Here is a 19,004-nt window from a genome sequence, read left to right as displayed (position 1 = left end):
ATGTCTTAGATGTATTTTATTCATACGTTTTTAAAGTGTACCAGTCGTCAACAAAAACTTGTTATATCATGTAGATAATACCATTGTATGTATATATGTAAAAACATTGGTTAAAAAATGTGTATATTTTGTCCCTGCAGCTATTGTCTGTGTCTCTATGAAGAGTCCAAATACAGGAAGTGACTGGGGACAAGCGGGGCCCTGTGGACAAGTGGGGCCCTGGGGACAAGCGGGGCCCTGTGCCCTGGGGACAAGCGGGGCCCTGAGGCTCTATGACATGCTACGGGCTCACACATGAGGATGATTGACAAGCCAGGAGCCTGCACAGAGCTCTGCTTCTCCTGCCCTCACTTCCTGTATTTGGACTCCTCACAGAGACACACATTCAATAGCTGCAGGGATAGCACTTTTTCCTCCAAAAAATATACACATTTTTTAACCAATGTATACTACAAATATACATATCATTTTATCTACATTGTATCAAAAGTTTTTGTTGACGACAGGTACACTTTAACCCCTTAACGACCACGGACATAAATGTATGTCCTGGTTTGGCGGTACTTCCCGCACCAGGACGTACATCTACGTCCTGTGTATGACCGCGAGCATCGGAGCGGTGCTCGGGTCATACACAGCAGGTTCAGGCTGCAATCGCGCGGATGTCCGCCATTAACCCCTCAGATGCCGTGATCTGTACAGATCACGACATCTGTGGCAATGCGCATAATAAAATAGATGATCGGATTGCCAGCACCCTTGCGATCCAATCATCTGTAACGGCGGACAGGGGTCCCCTCACCTGGCTCCGGCTGTCTCCTGCTCTGGTCTGAGATCAAGGAGACCAGAGCAGGAGATAGCCGATAATACTTATCAGTGCTATGTCTTATGCATAGCACTTAACAGTATTAGCAATCAAATGATTGCTATAGATAGTCCCATATGGGGACATAAAAAGTGTAAATAAAGAAAATAAAAAAAGTTGAAAAATTTAAAAAATAAAATAAAAAAATATTTAAAATCCCCTCCCCCAATAAAAATTGTCAGTTTTTCCCCATTTTACCCCCAAGAATTTTGGTTTTCATTAAAATTTCCTCCCTAAAAAAATAAAAAAAAATTTGGGGTTCGTCATACATTTTATGGTAAAAATCAGTGGTTTCATTACAAAGTGCAATTGGTCACGCAAAAAACAAACCCTAATATGGGTCAGTAGATGAAAATATGAAAGTTAACGAATTTTAGAAGGCAAGGAGGAAAAAGCGAAAATGCAAAAATAAAATTGGCCTAGCCCTTAAGCTGAAAATGGGCTTGGTCCTTAAGCGGTTAATGAAGATTTATTCAGTCATTTCATTATGTTTGGTGTGCGTCACGTTATTGTTGACATTTTGCGTGTGCCAAATAGGTCGCCCCATTTAATAGCTGGTTTAATACCTATATGCAACCTAAGAGGGAATACCCCATATGTACTTTCCAGCTAGAAACGGAATACTACAAACTGCTACTGTATACCAGGCCCAATGAAGCAACTGAGCCCAATAGCAAGGCTGGTATCAAACAAGCATTATATGGGTGCATTTTGTGTACAATGGCCACAAGCTTGAGCATGACTGATAAAAAGTTACAAAACTGTATACTTGCAGTTTGATCTTTTCAATTTCACCGCAGTGCTCTCTGCTGACACCTCTGTCTGTGTCAGGAACTGTCCAGAGCAGGGGCAAATCCCCATAGCAATCCTATCCTGCTATGGACAGTCCCTGACACAGACAGAGGTGTCAGTAGAGAGCACTGGGGTCAGACTGGAAAGATTACACAGCTTCCTCTGGAGCATACAGCAGCTGATAAGTACTGGAAGGAGTCAGGTTTTTTTTTTTTTAAATAAAATTAACCTCTTAAGGACCAAGGACGTATGAGTACGTCCTTGGTCCCGCTCCACGGTGACCCCACATCATATCACGGCGGGCCCGGCGTCATAGTGAAGCCGGGACCCGCCACTGATCGCGGTGCCGCGCGCTATTAACCCTTTAGCCGCGCGCTCAAAGCTGAGCCACGCGTCTAAAAGTGAAAGTAAAAAGTGTCGGTTAGCTCAGGGAGCTGATCGGGATCGCCGCAGTGAAATCGCGGCATCCCGAACAGCTGTACTACAGGAGGAAGGTCTCTTACCTTCCTTCCTGCAGTCCGATCGCCGTTTGAATGCTTCAAGCCCGAGATCCAGGCTGGAGCAGTCAATCGCCGAAAACCCTGATCAATGCATCCCTATGGAGATGCATTGAACACAGATAAAGATCAGTAAATGCAATGTTGGGCTATAATATTGCAAAAGAAAAGTGTAAAAAAAATCATTAACCCTTTGAATTATCCCTTCCCCTAATAAAAGTTTGAATCACCCGGCATTTCCAATAATAAAAAAAAACAAAACAGAGTAAATAAAAACAAAAATAAACATATGTGGTATCGCAGCGTGCGGAAATGTCAAATAAAAAAAAAATACCGCTAATTAAACCGCACGGTCAATGCGTACGCGCAAAAAAATTCCAAAGTCCAAAATAACGTATTTTTGGTCACTTTTTATATCATGAAAAGATGAATAAAAAGCGATCAAAAAGTCCGATCAATGCAAAAATGGTAACGACAAAAACTTCAGATCACGGCGCAAAAAAAATTAACCCTCATAGCGCCCTGAACACCGAAAAATAAAAAAGTTATAGGGGTCAGGAGATGACAATTTTAAATGTATACATTTTCCTGCATGTAGTTATGATTTTTTCCAGAAGTACGACAATATCAAACCTATATAAGTAGGGTATCATTGTAACCGTATGGACCTACAGAATAAAGAGAAGGTGTCATTTTTACCGAAAAATGTACTGCGTAGAAACGGAAGCCCCCAAAAGTTACAAAATGGCTGTATTTTTTCAATTTTGTCGCACAATGATTTTTTTTCCCGTTTCGCTGTAGATTTTTGGATAAAATGACTGATATCATTACAAAGTAGAATTAGTGGTGCAAAAAATAAGCCATAATATAGATTTTTAGGTGCAAAATTTTAAGAGTTATGATTTTTTAAAGGTAAGGAGGAAAAAACGAAAGCGCAAAAACCGAAAAACGCCCGGTCCTTAAGGGGTTAATGAACAAATTTATATAACTTTCTGGCACAAGTTGATTTGCAAAAAAATTTTCCGGAGGACCCGTTTAAGGTCTACTACCGAGTATCAAAGCTGGTTTCTAACAAATTAAAGGGGCAATGCAGTTAAAGCACAGGATAGGGGAGAAGTGTCGGTTCCAGTAAACCCCATGATCTCTTGAACGGGCCTGGCTCTGCCTAAACCCTTTTAGGAAGATGGTAAGAAAAGATAAGAAAAGGCATTCATGACTTACCAGTTAGATCAGTGTTTTCCAAACAGAGCACCTCAAGCTATTTCAAAACTACAACTCCCAGCATGCCCAAACAGCCTTTGGCTGTCCATGCATGCTGAGAATTGTTGTTTTGCAACAGCTGGAGTCACACTGCCTGAAAAACAGTGAGATAGATCCTTAGCTGCTCGGGTGGTCCCCACAGATCTTCGTTTGACATGTATGTGACTTGTATAACTAAACAGTGGCCTTGGCAGTACAGAACATCATTGCCCCAAGATTTCACAGTATTATGCTTAAATACCATTTCCTGCAGCTCCTGATGTCGGACTTTCTGACATTATCTGCAATATGGGTACATTCACACCCGCATATTCTGCTGCAGATTTTCTGCACCTGATTTTGCTGCACATTGAAGGCAATATGAGCTGCAGAAAATCAGCGCAACTCTGTGTGTTGGGGGGGGGGGGGGGGGGGGCGGCACCTGTCCACCAAGACTATGGACTGGTCCTGGTGACCAGTGCTGGACAGATGTCAGGAGGTTCCCCACATCTACACACATAGCCATGTAACGTGTGAGGAGGACAATACAATAGGATACAGCAAGGAAGTAACAGAAGAACAAAGCAGTTACCTGGACTTCCTTGAGCCGACAACCACGGCAAAACATCTCTGTGGAGATTAAACGTGACCTGAAAGTCAAGCAGCATCTCTACCCCGGAGTGAAGTTATATGAAGCGTCCTCCGCTACAGAGCTGAGGGGCCGGACATGCCTTCAGCTGTCCAATATGTACGAGCGCCTGCTCCTCTCAGCCGTACAGGGATATACGCACAGCCTAGGACACAGCCACTATATGCGCCCCCTAAAGGCCCCTACCTGTAAGCACAAACCTCCCACTACCACCGCGCCCCGAAAATAAACGTCCAGGACACGCCTCCTCTAGGCCACGCCCACAACATCTCTATAATCCCGCCCATAGCTTCCAGCTGCCAAATCGCCGAACACCAGAGAAGAGGCGGCTTATGTTATTGGTTCCGGAGGCGTCAATCAGATAGACCTCATTCCCTGAAGGTTTATTGACAGAAGAAGACGAAGTCTGGGGAAGTCCTGGGAAGGGAATTCCCCTGACGTCAGGTGCGTGCAGCTCGAACCACAGTGCCCACCTGTGGCTGGAGCCTGTAACTGCTGCCAAACTTCCTGAAGGAGCCTCTTGTCACATCTTTGTCTTCTGTGGCCACTAAGACTATGTTCACATACAAAAATTGAGTCGGAATTGCTGAGGAATTTTAGCACCAGATGTTTTACTATTTAACATCTTAAAGGGGTAGTCCAGTGGTGAAAAACGTATCCCCTATCCTAAGGATAGGGGATAAGTTTGAGATCGCGGGGGGTCCGACCGCTGGGGCCCCCTGCGATCTCTCAGTACGGGGCCCCGGCTCTCCGCCGAGATAGCGGGTGTCGACCCCCGCACGAGGCGGCGGCCGACACGCCCCCTCAATACATCTCTATGGCAGAGCCGGAGATTGCCGAAGGCAGCGCTTCGGCTCTGCCATAGAGTTGTATTGAGGGGGCGTGTCGGCCGCCGCCTCGTGCGGAGGTCGACACGCCCCATTCCAGCGGGCTGTCGGGGCTCCGTACAGGAGATCGCAGGGGGCCCCAGCGGTCGGACCCCCCGCGATCTGCAACTTATCCCCTATCCTTATGATAGGGGATAAGTTGCTCACCACTGAATCACCACTGGACTACTCCTTTAAGGACGCAGGGTGTACCTGTACGCCCTGCGCCCGCTCCCCTGCTATGACCATGGCTCACGAGTTGACGTCATAGCGGAGTGGTCCCGGCAGCTATCAGCTGCCAGGACCCAGGTCTTATGCTGGACATCACCGATTGCGGTGATGCCATCATTAACGCCTTAGACGCCACGATTAAAGTTGATTGCAGCGTCTAAAATGAAAAAGATACATTCCCGCCACGGTGCCCTGATCAGCTTAGAAGACGGCGGGAGGGCCCTTACCTGCTTCCTCACCGTCCAATCGGTGCTCTGATGCTCCATGAGGCCTCAGCAGTGTAACGGCTGGAATAGTGTGTGGTGTCCCGGTACCGTATTTAATACATTACCTTGTGGTGAGGTCCCCAAAGACAGAGTCCCTAGGAACAGTGGGAGTCCTCTACCTTAGCTGGCCCCTTGTAACCCCATAGGTAGTTAATATCTATGTAAATAAATATGTAAATATGTCTATTAAAGATTCCTACCTTGTTCGTGTCGCAGGACCTGCGGGTCATGTGACTTAGTTCAAAACTCTATGGTTTTTGCTGAAGGACCTTTGGTGGTTCTCATGACATGTGATCACCCACAAGGCAATGTAACGGTGAGTGACGGCTGATTGGACCAATCCAAACCGGCCAGCCCCTGCCCATATAAGGGAGCTGCGCCATCTTGATGACTCTCTTCGCTCTCGGGTTGCTGACTCTGGATGAGGTAGGACCTCCGCAGCTTACAAGACAAATTACTAGGCCTGAGGCTAAGTAATATAAAATATATACATTGCGTTTAATAAAAAAATTTCCATCACTGCTGCATCCTTTTATTTTTTTTGGTACCCAAGAAATTTTGGGTACCAAAAAAAACGCAAAGGTGCAATTTCAACACAAATGAAAAGAACGCCGGAAAAAACGCCAGAAAAACACGCAAGAAAAAACGCATGATGACGTCTTTTGCACTGGCGATTTTTCAGGCATTTTTTTTAATCCCTAAAAATGCAGTGCAAAAAACCAAGTGGAGACTTAGCCTCCATAGTTCATACAATTCCCTGTTACCTTAGCAAGATCTCCGGACCTAATCAAACCCCTAAATCCGGCAGATCTATGCAAATGCAATCCTCTAAAGCTAAAGCGAACTTTCCAGTCCTAAGCATCTGTCAATCACTGGTGTGCTGTTTCAATAGACTCTGTTATCTGGACTGTTACCATTATTGCAAATACAGAAAATCTTCAATAAAGATTCCACAAGTTTTAAGTTCAGCACTGCTGTGGATCATCTATTTATTTCACACTCACCTATCGCTCTTGGGAAGGGTAGCGATAGGCCCAGCATCACTACAGAGTTTTAACCCTCACCCTGGCGTCACAAGTGACAAGGGTTAACAGCGCCCTTTCAGTATCTAGAACAGCAACACCCCAACTAACCTACACCCCACAAGGCTTTCCACACAGTTCCTCACCACAAAGCCTGTTTGGCGTCGCACGAACAGGATTCGGGTGTGTGCCTGCTGCTGTTGCCACTAGTAAAATTGTACTCCCCCCCCCCCCCCCCCAGAAAGTAACAGACTTTATTCATGTGTCGCAGACCGCATTACAGTGTACAGGAGTGGTGCGAATTACAGGGGGGCCACGCGAAAAGTAAGGGGGGGGGGCGAAGATTTATTTGCTGCAATGTGTAAACTGCGAAACAAATTCATGCTACGATCCTCTGATCCGGTCAGCACGGGAGGAGTTAACCTGCTGCCGGAGAAGCGCGCAAAGAAGTCCCGCTGCGCCATGACCCACCCCTGTGCTGTGTCGCAACCGAAAGGGAACTTGGAAACAGAGGAGTTGTTTCTGGGAGGACCGGAAGTCGGGGCTGCACCAATGACGTCTTTCCTGCCGGCGGCCATTTTGGGGAAGCCCAATATAAAAGACACCACGCACAGCGACCTCTTCAGTCTGCACAGGGAGCCGGAGAGTACAGACATGGCGGAGAGCAGCGTTCCACGTGGTGAGAACAGCAAAATGGCGCCGGAACAGCGGAAAGTTGTGGCAGTCGCAGCCCAACTATTCCAAGAAATTGCCGACCGTCTGCAGCGGTTGTCACTGGATGAAGAGGGGGCCTGCAATCTTTCCCCACTGCCCGATGACGACGATGACTGGCCGGACACACCTCCAGCGGAGAGCGCAGGGAAACCTGGAGGTGCATCACCGGTGAGATTGTCCCCTCACCACAGAACTTGGGGCTCGTGGGCCGAAATCCCATCGGAGGAGTCTGCAGTGAGTACCCCACCAGAGGCGGCCTTTTCTTCCTCCTCCAGCCCTGAAGCTAAAATACCCCTATCCAAATTGCCAAGTGCACGACCGTGCTCACCAGAGTTGCCCCAGTGGATTTTTGGGGACGAGCCGGGACTCAACGAGTATATGCATACGGTTCTACAACCTATACCTGGAAAGCCAGTCCCACCAATTCCAGCCACACAAAGGGAAAGGGCCCGTCAAGAAGCCGAGCTGGCTGAGCTGATGGATAAGTTAAAGGCCCGACACAGAGAACTGTACGCCCCAAAGCATGTGCATTTGCCTCCTGAAGAAAGAATTCGTTATCAGGAGAATACTAAAGAGATGGAAGCACTCTTCATCCGCAAGTGGGATCACCCCCGAGAAGGGGAGGAACCTCTAGAACGATGAAGAACAACTGTGGCCAAGTTCGACAAGGTCAGATGTTATGGGACACTCCTAGATTGCCATACAGGGCAAACCATCCTCGTAAACCGGCGAGCAGTACAGAGGCCATATCTTCATAAAAAGTTCTACTCTGGAGGTGAGCGAGATAGTGGAGTACACCCCCCGTCCAGAGCCTGCGTGGAGAATGGGCTGCAGAAGTCACAAGACCAACAGCCCCAACACAGCTTCCCTTCAAATACTTTCCGTCTACAGGTTAGGAATCAGATCCCTTCAACCTGAGGCCAAAATGGTCTGCTCCTGATGCCTCCACCAGCGTACTCAAGGAGGAGGAGCCTCTACAGCATCAGTCATCTTCTTCATACAGCAAAGTGTCAAGACCTGCTCAAGATCAAGAAAGTTGGCCCAAATTGAGGGCACCAAAGACCGTACCTAGACCCTCTCGGAGCAATGAGAGTTTGTCTGTTCCAGAGGTACAAACGTATGTACCTAGGCCCTCTCGGAGCAATGAGAGTTTGCCTCCTGCACAGGTACCAACGTATGTACCAAGGCCCTCTTCCGACGTGGAGAGTTTGCCTGCTTCCAGGGTACCGACGAAAGTGTTTTGGCCCACTCCTGGCATGGAGATGGTGCTAAAACCTTATGCACCAACCTTGATCCCGACCAGTAAGCCTACTGTTACTCATTCTACTCTCACCAATGTGGTGTGGGAGAGTTACATTAACTCCCTGCCAGCCCCTGATGTAGGAAAGGCTAGGGGGTCTACAAGAGGCACAAGAAGATTCCAGAAAAATGTCTTTTGAAGGACTGTAAAGTAATGTATGTTGTTTTTGTGCTAACCACTTTTGTTTTCCAGTAACCAAGTTAAAGACATGTGCCTAGCAGGACTATGCTAAGATTGTTCCAGTTTCAAGTTCAGCAACGTAACCATCAAGGTTTGTGCCTGACTATTAGGTCAAGAGACTCCTAGCCAGTAGGAGATTTGTAAGTTTTATGCCCGGCTGATTGTGGTAAGGCCGTGTTTCCCATGGACTCCTAGTGTAGGTGGACTGCAGATCCTTACACGCCAGTTTTGTGTACATATCCCTATATTCATAGGACCTTCTTGCTAAAGATTGCACTTATCAGGTGTATGCGCCGAAACCATGTTGGAGTGTTAATAAATGTGTAAGCCTGTGTAATAAAAATGTATATGGTTTCTGTACACAGAAAAATAGCTGTGTGTCTGTGTACATAAAACGTAAGAAAATATAGTACACGAAAAATGTCCGCTAGATGCACGTGTACACAAAAGAAACAATTGTCAGTAGTCCTTGTACATATACTAGGAACATTTACAAGGTGTTTTAGCAGTTGCTAAATGGGTGACTCTCCTGGCTCCTCCAAGAGTAGCATTGTTACAGTCGCCAATCGCTAGCATCGGTCTCAAAGGACTACACAGGGTAAACTACCCTTAAGGTATCAAGATTCACATTCAGTACCTGCACACATAGTACCTTCAATAACTCACTTCAATGTACTACCTTTGTCTTTTTAGTACACCAAATTGCTCACTTAAAAGTACTACCTCAGTCTTCTCAGTACATAAAACAGAAATATGTCTCACATTCAAGAAACACTTTAGGAATTGTAGCCTATTAATATCCAATTCCTGCCACTGTTAGGTACACTCATATTTCTCTTCTCTTTATTACGTGTGTGAGATGCTCTACCTAGCCAGTAGATGCTCTTGCAAGCTTAAAATTAGACACATATTTCTAAAGGTAACCTAGGTAGGTTATACTGTTGTGTTCTAGGGGTAAGTAGCGTGTAGCCGATAGACCCTAGTAGCTATCCTTATTGTTAGAGAGCCTCGGGCAAGCCAATGTACCCTTCTGTGTACTAACAGGTGAGATTTCAAAAAATGTCTAGACAGCTTGAGACTAAATGTATAGAGAGCTGTGTATAAAAATCTAAAGAGCTAGAAACTAAAAGTTAGATAGCTTCAACAATGTCTGGTAAGCTTCAAGATGTATAGTAAGCTTCATAATGTCTAGAGATATTCATATTGTCTAGTCAAGATACTAGTAGGAGTATCCAGAAAATGTGAAGGTATCCAATGTTATTCAGATTTTGTCAGGATGTATAGAAAGTATTAATAATCCTGTCCTAGTCCCTCTGCCTTAGGGGACAGGCGTCCGGGTCGACTTGTTTTAAGTAAGGGGGTTTGTGGTGTCCCGGTACCATATTTCATACGTTACCTTGTGGTGAGGTGCCCAAAGACAGAGTCCCTAGGAACAGTGGGAGTCCTCTACCTTAGCTAGCCCCTCGTCACCCCATAGTTAGTTAATATTTATGTAAATAAATATGTAAATATGTCTATTAAAGATTCCTACCTTGTTCGTGTCGCAGGACCTGTGGGTCATGTGACTTAGTTCAGAACTCTATGGTTTTTGCTGAAGGACCTTTGGTGGTTCTCATGACATGTGATCACCCACAATGCAATGTAACGGTGAGTGACAGCTTATTGGACCAATCCAAACCGGCAGCCCCTGCCTATATAAGGGAGCTGCGCCATCTTGATGACTCTATTCGCTCTTGGGTTGTTGACTCTGGATGAGGTATGACCTCCGCAGCTTACAAGACAAATTACTAGGCCTAAGCCTTGCGGCCTAAGCCTGCGCTAGAGACAGATAGTTCATACAATTCCCTGTTACCTCAGCAAGATCTCCGGACCTAATCAAACCCCTAAATCTCGCGGATCTATGCAGATACAATCCTCTAAAGCTTAAGCAAACTTTCCGGTCCTAAGCATCTGTCAATCACTGGTGTGCTGTTTCAATAGACTCTGTTATCTGGACTGTTACCGTTATTGCAAATACAGAAAATCTTCAGTAAAGATTCTACAAGTTTTAAGTTCAGCACTGCTGTGGACCATCTATTTATTTCACACTCGCCTATCGCTCTTGGGAAGGGTGGCGATAGGCCCAGCATTACTACAGAGTTTTAACCCTCACCCTGGCATCACGAGTGACAAGGGTTAACAGCGCCCTTTCAGTATCTAGAACAGCAACACCCCAACTAACCTACACCCCACAAGGCTTTCCACACAGTTCCTCACCACAAGTGGATCCACTGTACCACTGAGGACAATGGTGAAAGCCGCACCAGGGAGCGGAGTCTAAGGAGCTGCTGGTTTTAACCAGAGCCTGCCGCAAAGTGGGCTGGACTTGCTGCAGCAGGCAAACTCCCAGGAGAAGCAGAGGAGCCAGGTATCCTCCGACTGGCTGAGTGGGCCCGCAGCCGGACATGCGAGCCGTGACGCTGCCTGTCCCTGACACAGTGTAATAGTCTCCAATGGGGACTAAAAATGGTGTAAAAAAAAGTTTAAAAATAAGTTAATAAATGTGAATTCACCCCTTCCCTAATAAAAGTTTGAATCATCCCCCCCCCCCCCTTTTGCCATAAAAAATAATAATAATATGTACACAAAAATACACATAAACATATGTGGTATCGCCGTGTGTCTAAATGTCTGAACTATAAAAGTATAATGTTAATTAAACCTCACAGTCAATGGCTTATACGTAAGAAAAATACCAAAGTCCAAAATTGCTAATTTTTGGTCATTTTTTATACCATAAAAAAAGTATAAAAAGCGATCAAAAGGTCCCATCAAAATAAAAAGAACAGATAAAAACTTAAGGTTATGGTGCAAAAAATGAGCCCTCCCACATCCCCGTATATGGAAAAATAAAAAAGTTATAAAAAAAAGGTCGGAAAAGGACATTTTTATACATGCTACTTTTCATGCAGAGCGTAATTTTTTTTTAACAGAAGTAAAACAAAATAAAACCTATATAAGTTGGGTATCATTTTAATTGTATGGACCTACAGAATAAAGATAAGGTGTCATTTTTACAGAAAAGTGAACTACATGGAAACAGAAGCCGCTTAAAATTACAAAATGGCTTTTTTTTTTTTCAATTTTGCCCCACAAATAATATTTTTTTTTGTATCGCCATAAATTTGGTGGGGAAATGATAGGTATCATCACAAAGTTTAATTGGTAGCGCAGAAAACAAGCCCTCATATCAGTATGTAGGTGTAAAACTGAAAGCATTATGATTTTTAGAAGGCAAGGAGGAAAAAACGAAAGTGCAAAAATGGAAAAACCCTTAAAGAGTAGCTCCCACCATATTTTTTTTTATTCTGTCCCTACCTATTGGTAATCTATCCCTAACTCCCTCCCTGCCTTTAAAAAAAAAAAAAAATATTATACAATATTTTTCACTCCATAAGAAGCACCTGACCATAAGACACACCTAGGTTTTAGAGGAGGAGAACAAGAAAAAAACTATTCTGAACCAAACCCCCCTTGTGGCCAGCAGGACCCCCTTTGTGGCCAGCAGGACCCCTTGTAGTCAGCAGAACCCCCCTTGTAAACAGCAGGACCCCCCTTGTGGCCAGCAGGACCCCCCTTGTAGTTGCTTACCGGTACTTATCACTACCGCTGCCCTGTTCTGCCGTCCGCATAATGGAGTCTATGGAGGAGCATGTGACACATACGTCACTCTGCTTCCTCCGTAGCGTTACGCTGGGCGCAGGGGAGGAGGTGGAGTGACGTGTGTGTCACATGGTCCTCCATAAGACTCCATTATGCGGACAGGAGAACGAGACAGCGGCAGTAAAAGGGATGGAAGAATGGGGCAGGGGCAGCGGCGTGAATTAGAGGCAGCGGGGCAGCAGAGCACTTCGCCGTACAGACCCAGGAGCAGGTAAGCTTATCAGCCTCCCCTGCAGTTTGGCCATGCACTTCGGCACACACACATTCGCTCCATAAGAGGCACAGACATTTCCTTCCCACTTTTGGGGGAGAAAAAGTGCGTCTCATTGAGCGAAAAATACGGTAACTTACAAAGTTGTCATCTTCAGCTCTTCTTGTGTTGCTGCGTTGTCCTCTCCCAGAAGCCGTCTTCTCCAGCAGGCGCGACATCACTGACGCCTGCTGGGTGCCGACTTCCGCCCTCACTTATATATTTATTATTATAAGTATTATAATATATTTATTATTTTATACTTTTAAAAAGTAAAATAAGACCTCAGATCAGACTTACCCCATAAACGGCATGTACAGGTCTAATGTAGCCTTTGCGCGGCACTGATGTACGCAGCCCCGGTGTTCACTGCGCTCACTCCTGCCCGTCTGATTGACAGGCAGGAAACGAGCACAGGCTGAATGAATTAGGACCGATTGCCCGTCCGGCATCGGTCCGAATTGAAGCGTGACGTCACGCCAGGCTGCAGGCGGCCACTAGGAGGGGGACCCCTAGTGGCTGGTTTTCAAATGTAAAAACAACCATTTTAACTTAAAAAAAAGAAAGAAAAAATGATATTAGAGATATGTTGTAGCACATAAGTACTGCAACATATAAAAAAAAATTGGTGACAGTGCCCATTTAAAGGGTTAATCAGGATCATCGAGGCACATACATCTGGGGATTTACAGCAACAAAAAAAGAGCTGGATGAAAAAAAAGGCAGTATAAATAAGATCATAAAGATAAATAAAATGGCCTTAAGTAAGGCCACTCACTGTGCCCCACGACCATGATAGGGACTCTCCAACAAAGTAAAAGATGAAATGATAGCCGGCACTCACCAGTCTTCTTAAATTCTTCTTTATTATACTCACATATGAGGTGGGTAGGGAACAGATGTGGGGGGGGGGGGGGGGGGGTTACATACCACCTCATATGTGAGTATAATAAAGAAGAATTTAAGAAGACTGGTGAGTGCCGGCTATCATTTCATCTTTTACTTTGTTGGATATTCATGAACGCTTTCAATTAGCCAGAGCCCCACTGTCACCACAGCACTATAAGTGCGAGCGTTGCCCAGAGAGACTGCACTAATTCTCCATATACACAGTGCCGTGTGCATATCTATTACATGATGATAGGGACTCTGTATGTCTTTGCTAATGCTTTTTACCTGACATAACATGTTGAGTGTTCAGTGATGAAGGAATGGTAAGATAAAGAGGTCATAATTGTGTTATCAATTTTAGGATGGATTCTTTTAGATTTTATAATAAAAGCTTAGTTTTAATATAGCTTCTCCTGTGATTTTTTTCACATGATCACCAGGATCAGGATGGCCAAATGTTTGTAAATTCATGGACAATCCAGGAAGAAATATAAGGGTAATTGTTAATTGTAACCATTGGCATTACAGTGAAAACGGGATGCTGATGTATACTGTTAAAGGAGTACTCCATAGGAAAACATTTTTTTTTTAAATCAACTGGTGCCAGAAAGTTAAACAGATTTATAAATTATTTCTATTAAAAAATCTTAAACCTTCCAGTACTTATTAGCTGCTGTTATGATCCACAGGAAGTTCTTTTCTTTTTTAATTTCCTTTCAGTGCTCTCTGCTGACACCTCTATCCATTTTAGGAACTGTCCAGTGCAGGAGAGGTTTTATATGGGATTTGCTCCTACTCTGGACAGTTCCTAAAATGGACAGAGGTGTCAGCAGAGAGCACTGTGGGGAGGCAGAAAGGAAATTCAAAAAGAAAAGAACTTCCTGTGGATCATAACTGCAGCTAATAAGTACTGGAAGGATTAAGATTTTTTAATAGAAGTGATTTACAAATCTGTTTAATTTTTTAGCACCAGTTGATTTAAAAAAAAAATTTCTAGTGGAGTACCCGTTTAACCCCTTGCCGCAAAATGCCATTTATAAACGGCATTGCGACAAGGCAGGGTTATCAAGCAAGCTCAGGAGCTGAGCTCACATCATACCCACATGGTCCCGGTTGCTATCAGCAGCCAGGACCCGTGGCTAATGCCGGACATCGCCAGTCCGGCAGATGTCTGGCATTAACTCTTTAGACGTGGCGATCAAAGTTGATTTTTGCATCTAAAGTGAAAGTGAAAGCTTCCTGGCAGCTCAGTCGGGCTGATCGGGTCCATCACGGTGAAAACGCGATGTCCCGATGAGCTAGGACGCATCAGCAGGGTGCCTTAACTGCCTCCTGCGTGTCTGATCGGCGATTGCTCCAGATCTGAAACCCAGGCTTGAGCAATCAACCGCTGATAACACTGATCAATGCTATGCAATGGCATCGATCAGTGTATAGAATCAATGTACTGCATGTTATAGTCCCCTATGGGGGCTATAACATTGCAAAAAAAAAGTGGAAAAAAAAAGTTAATAAATAGGATTTAACCCCTTCCCTAATAAAAGTCTGAATCACCCCCCTTTTCCCATAAAAAAAAAACTGTGTAAATAAAAATATGTGGTATCGCTGCATGAGTAAATGTCCGAACTATAAAAATATATAATTAATTAAACCGCATGGTCAAAGGCGTATGCGCAAAAAAATTCAAAAGTCCAAAATAGCGTATTTTTGGTCACTTTTTATACCATAAAAAAATTAATAAAAAGCGATCAAAAAGTCAAATCAAAACAAAAATGGTACTGATTAAAAACATCAGATCACGGCGCAAAAAATTAGCCCTCATACTGGCCCACATGCTGAAAAATAAAAAAGTTATAGGGGTCAGAAGGTGACAATTTTAAACATATTAATTTTCGTACATACGTAGTTAGGATTTTTTCCAGAAGTACGACAAAATCAAACCTATATAAGTAGGGTATCATTTTAATCGTATGGACCTACAGAATAAAGAGAAGGTGTCATTTTTACAGAAAAATGTACTGTGTAGAAACGGAAGCCCCCAAAATCTACTAAATTGCATTTTTTCTTCAATTTTGTCACACAATGATTTTATTTAATTTTTTGGGGTTTTGCCATAGATTTTTGGGTAAAAAGACTGATGACACTACAAAGTAGAATTAGTGGCCCAAAAAATAAGCCATCATTTGGATTTTTAGGTGAAAAATTTAAAGGGTTATGATTTTTAAAAGGTAAGGAGGAAAAAACAAAAGTGCAAAAACGGAAAAGCGCTATGTCCTTAAGGGGTTAAAGGGGTACTTCAGTGGAAAACAATTTTATTCAAATTAACTGGTGCCAGAAAGTTAAACAGATTTGTAAATTACTTGTATTTAAAAATCTTAATTCTTCCAGTACTTATCAGCTGCTGTATACTACAGAGGAAGTTGTATTTTTTTCTAATTGACCACAGTGCTCTCTGCTGACACCTCTGTCCATGTCAGGAACTGTCCAGAGTACAAGCGCAAATCCCCATAGCAAACCTCTCCTGTTGTGGATAGTTCTAGATATGGACATCGGTGTCAGCAGAGAGCACTGTGGTCAGACTGAAAAGAACTCCAGAAAGAAATACAACTTTCTCTGGAGCATACAGCAGCTGATAAGTACTACATAGAAGTAATTTACAAAACTGCTTAACTTTCTGGCACCAGTTGATCTAACTAGGAGATAAGTTTTAGATTGCGAGGGGGGTCTGACAGCTGGGACCCCCGTGATCTCCTGCACGGGCAGGAAGCTGCGGACCCCCCCCCCCCCCATATATCTCTATGGGAGAGCTGTTCATTCTTTGTGTGGAGCCTGCACGGAATGCATAGCCGTCTATGACGGTGCATTCCTGTGCGGTCCTAGTGCAGACATATTATGCTGTTGCCCGCTCTCTCCGGAATGCTTGGGTGGAGATTCTCTGTGCGGACATTCCAGCGTCTCATCCGCAGTATATTTTGCGGAATTTCTGAGCAAAATTTTCTGGCGGAAATTCCGACATGTGAACATAGCCTTAAAGGGAATATGTCATTCAAAAATTACCTATTGTTCACATCAGGTTTTTATGTTAAACATATTTTTTAAAGACTTTTTTGCTGATGTTTTTTTCCATTTTGCTATCTATAATTTATAATAATTCTTAAATCTCACAATTTTTATTCTTGCCACTAGGGCTAAAACTAAGCTGAGACTTCCTGTTCTGTACAGATAATTTCCTAGAAATGCATTTTTTCTCAAGAGCAAGGTGAAATATGACTTCAGAAAACACATAACGCTGGACCACCATCATTCACAGAAGATATCAGCATCCCTCTCCTTGTAGAATGACCTCTGTAAAGTTTATTTATTTATTTGAATGAGAGGTCCTGTATTTTGCTGGTGTCTTTGTTTATTGGTTCTGCTGTAAGGCATATCACTAATTGCTGTTATAAAGAGATCGGGCAAGATGATAGCCCCATAAAAATGTAGAAAAAATTAAGAAAAAAAATACAATCAGAAAATAGAAACAGATTATTATCTATTTTTAATCAGGAAAAAAAAAAAAACTAGGTGACACATTCCCTTTAAAAGCAATAAATGTTGTAAGTCTGTCACCTAAGTTTAGGTATATCTCCTTTACTCAGGTAACGGACTGTCAACAACCATCATTACCACGATAGACCATATAAGTGATTACAGTGCAAACGTCCAAGGTCACTGTACAAACAAGGCTTTAGATTGTGAAGAAAGCTGTAATTTATTTATAACAATAGGCATGCAACATTTCAGCAGTAATTGCCTTTATCAAGGTTATTGTTGCTGAAACATTAAATACCTAAAGGCATAAATGAACTACAGCTTTTTTTTACAATCCAAAGCCTTATTTGTGCCATAACCTTGGACATTTATACTTTTAGGGTACGGTCACACGGGCAGATTACCTGTGGAATTTCTGCACCGTATATGCTGCGGTAAATCTGCAGCGGATTTTGCTACCATTGACTTCAATGGGTCCAAAGGAAAATCTGCAAATCTGCCTCTATTGCAGATTTTCTGCTTACCCATTGGAGTCAATGGTAGCAAAATCGCTGTGGTTTTTCCCCAGCAAATACGCTGCGGAAATCTGCCCATGTGAAGGTACTCTTAGTTCTAGGCTGGCCCCCTAGATGATCACTTGCACAAGGGCTGATCCCTAGTGCTGTCTTTGATCCTCTGGAATGTGATTACAGCATAGTTACATCTGGTGACTTACAAGTGACGTCTTTTCCGATCGGAGTCATTCACTTTCCTTTTTTTTCTCCATCCAGTTGGGACCATCATGATGATTTCTTCCTGCTACGGCTCATCTCTGCAGAACCTGCCAGAACAAAATCATTTAATTGGTTAACGACCATGGACGTGTATACTTGTGCTGTTAACTGGGTATGGCGCAGACTCCCGACTCGAGCCCGCGTCATACCGGCCGGCCCTCAACCGATTCCTGTAGCTGGGGGGCCGGTGTTAATTGTCGTGGCCAGCGTTAATAGCTATAAACCCTTTAGATTGCCCCTGTCAAAGTTGACAGCTGCGTCTAAAGAACCCTGTAAATGCTCCCTGGTGGTTCAGTGGGGTGAATCGACCCCCCTGCCTCCCCCCGCAGCACGGTCGCACAGGGGCGATCCATTCTGGAGGTAACGGAGGGCTTACTTCTGCTTCCGTGCAGGTCCCGCCTCTCGCATTGATAAAGCCTGGCAGGACCAGGCTTTATCAATGGAGCACAGATCACACAGATCAATGTGGTTAAAAAAAACACATCATTATTAAAAGTTTAAAACTCCCCCCTTTTCCCAAATTCCATATAAAAATATAAAAACATAATAAAAATAAACGTATGTGGTATTGCTGTATGCGTAAATGTCCGAACTATAAAAGTCCATAATTGCGTATTTTTGGTCACTTTGTATACTCTAAAAAATGTATAAAAAACTATCAAAAAGTCCCATCAAAACAAAAATGGTACCAATGAAAACTTCAGATAATAGCGCAAAAAGTAAGCCCCCATATGACCCCATATAGGGAAAAATAAAAAAAGTTATAGGGGTCAGCAGAGGACAATTTGAAACATACTAATTTTGGTGCATGTAGTTATAATTAGTGAAATAAAGTAGTGAAATAAAGAAAAACCTATATATATTGGGTATCATTGTAACTGTATGGACCTACAAAATAAATATATGGTGTCATTTTTACCGAAAAGTGCACTGCGTAGAATGGGAAGACCCCAAAAGTTACAAAAGGACTTTTTTTTCCCCCAATTTTGCCCCACAAATATATTTTTTCTGGTTTGCAGTAAATTTTGTGGTGACATGATTGCTGTCATTACAAAATACAATTGGTTGCGCAAAAAATAAGCCCTCATATGAGTCTATAGGTGCAAAATTTAAAGTGTTATGATTTTTAGAAGGTTATGAGGAAAAAACTGGAATGGAAAACCGATGGTCCTTAACTGGAACGGAAAAACCCATGGTCCTTAAGGAGTCAAGGCTCTGCATTATAGACTGAGTGGA

The 19,004-nt window shown here is 43.6% G+C and overlaps 1 protein-coding gene across 11 annotated transcripts in view; it reads right to left on the bottom strand.

The window, feature by feature from the left end:
• The window catches only part of GSAP (gamma-secretase activating protein), a 176,192-nt gene that overhangs the window by 119,012 nt on the left and 38,176 nt on the right, over positions 1–19,004 (bottom strand). For 3 of the 11 annotated variants that reach the window (XM_056573470.1, XM_056573471.1, XM_056573475.1), the window contains exon 1: positions 3,986–4,296. The exons of 1 other annotated variant lie outside the window; for it this stretch is intronic. In XM_056573470.1, coding sequence (XP_056429445.1) covers positions 3,986–4,061 — 76 coding nt within the window. In that variant the 5' untranslated portion in view covers positions 4,062–4,296. Of the gene's footprint in view, positions 1–3,985; positions 4,300–17,710; positions 17,816–19,004 lie in introns of those variants that run through there. 7 more of the 11 variants (XM_056573473.1, XM_056573476.1, XM_056573467.1 and 4 more) reach the window with 5 other exon arrangements.

This window comes from Hyla sarda, chromosome 4, assembly GCF_029499605.1.
Source record: "Hyla sarda isolate aHylSar1 chromosome 4, aHylSar1.hap1, whole genome shotgun sequence".
Lineage (NCBI taxonomy): Eukaryota > Metazoa > Chordata > Amphibia > Anura > Hylidae > Hyla > Hyla sarda.
The sequence above is the reverse complement of the archived record's forward strand: the minus strand, read 5'-3'. Positions and strand labels throughout refer to the sequence as shown.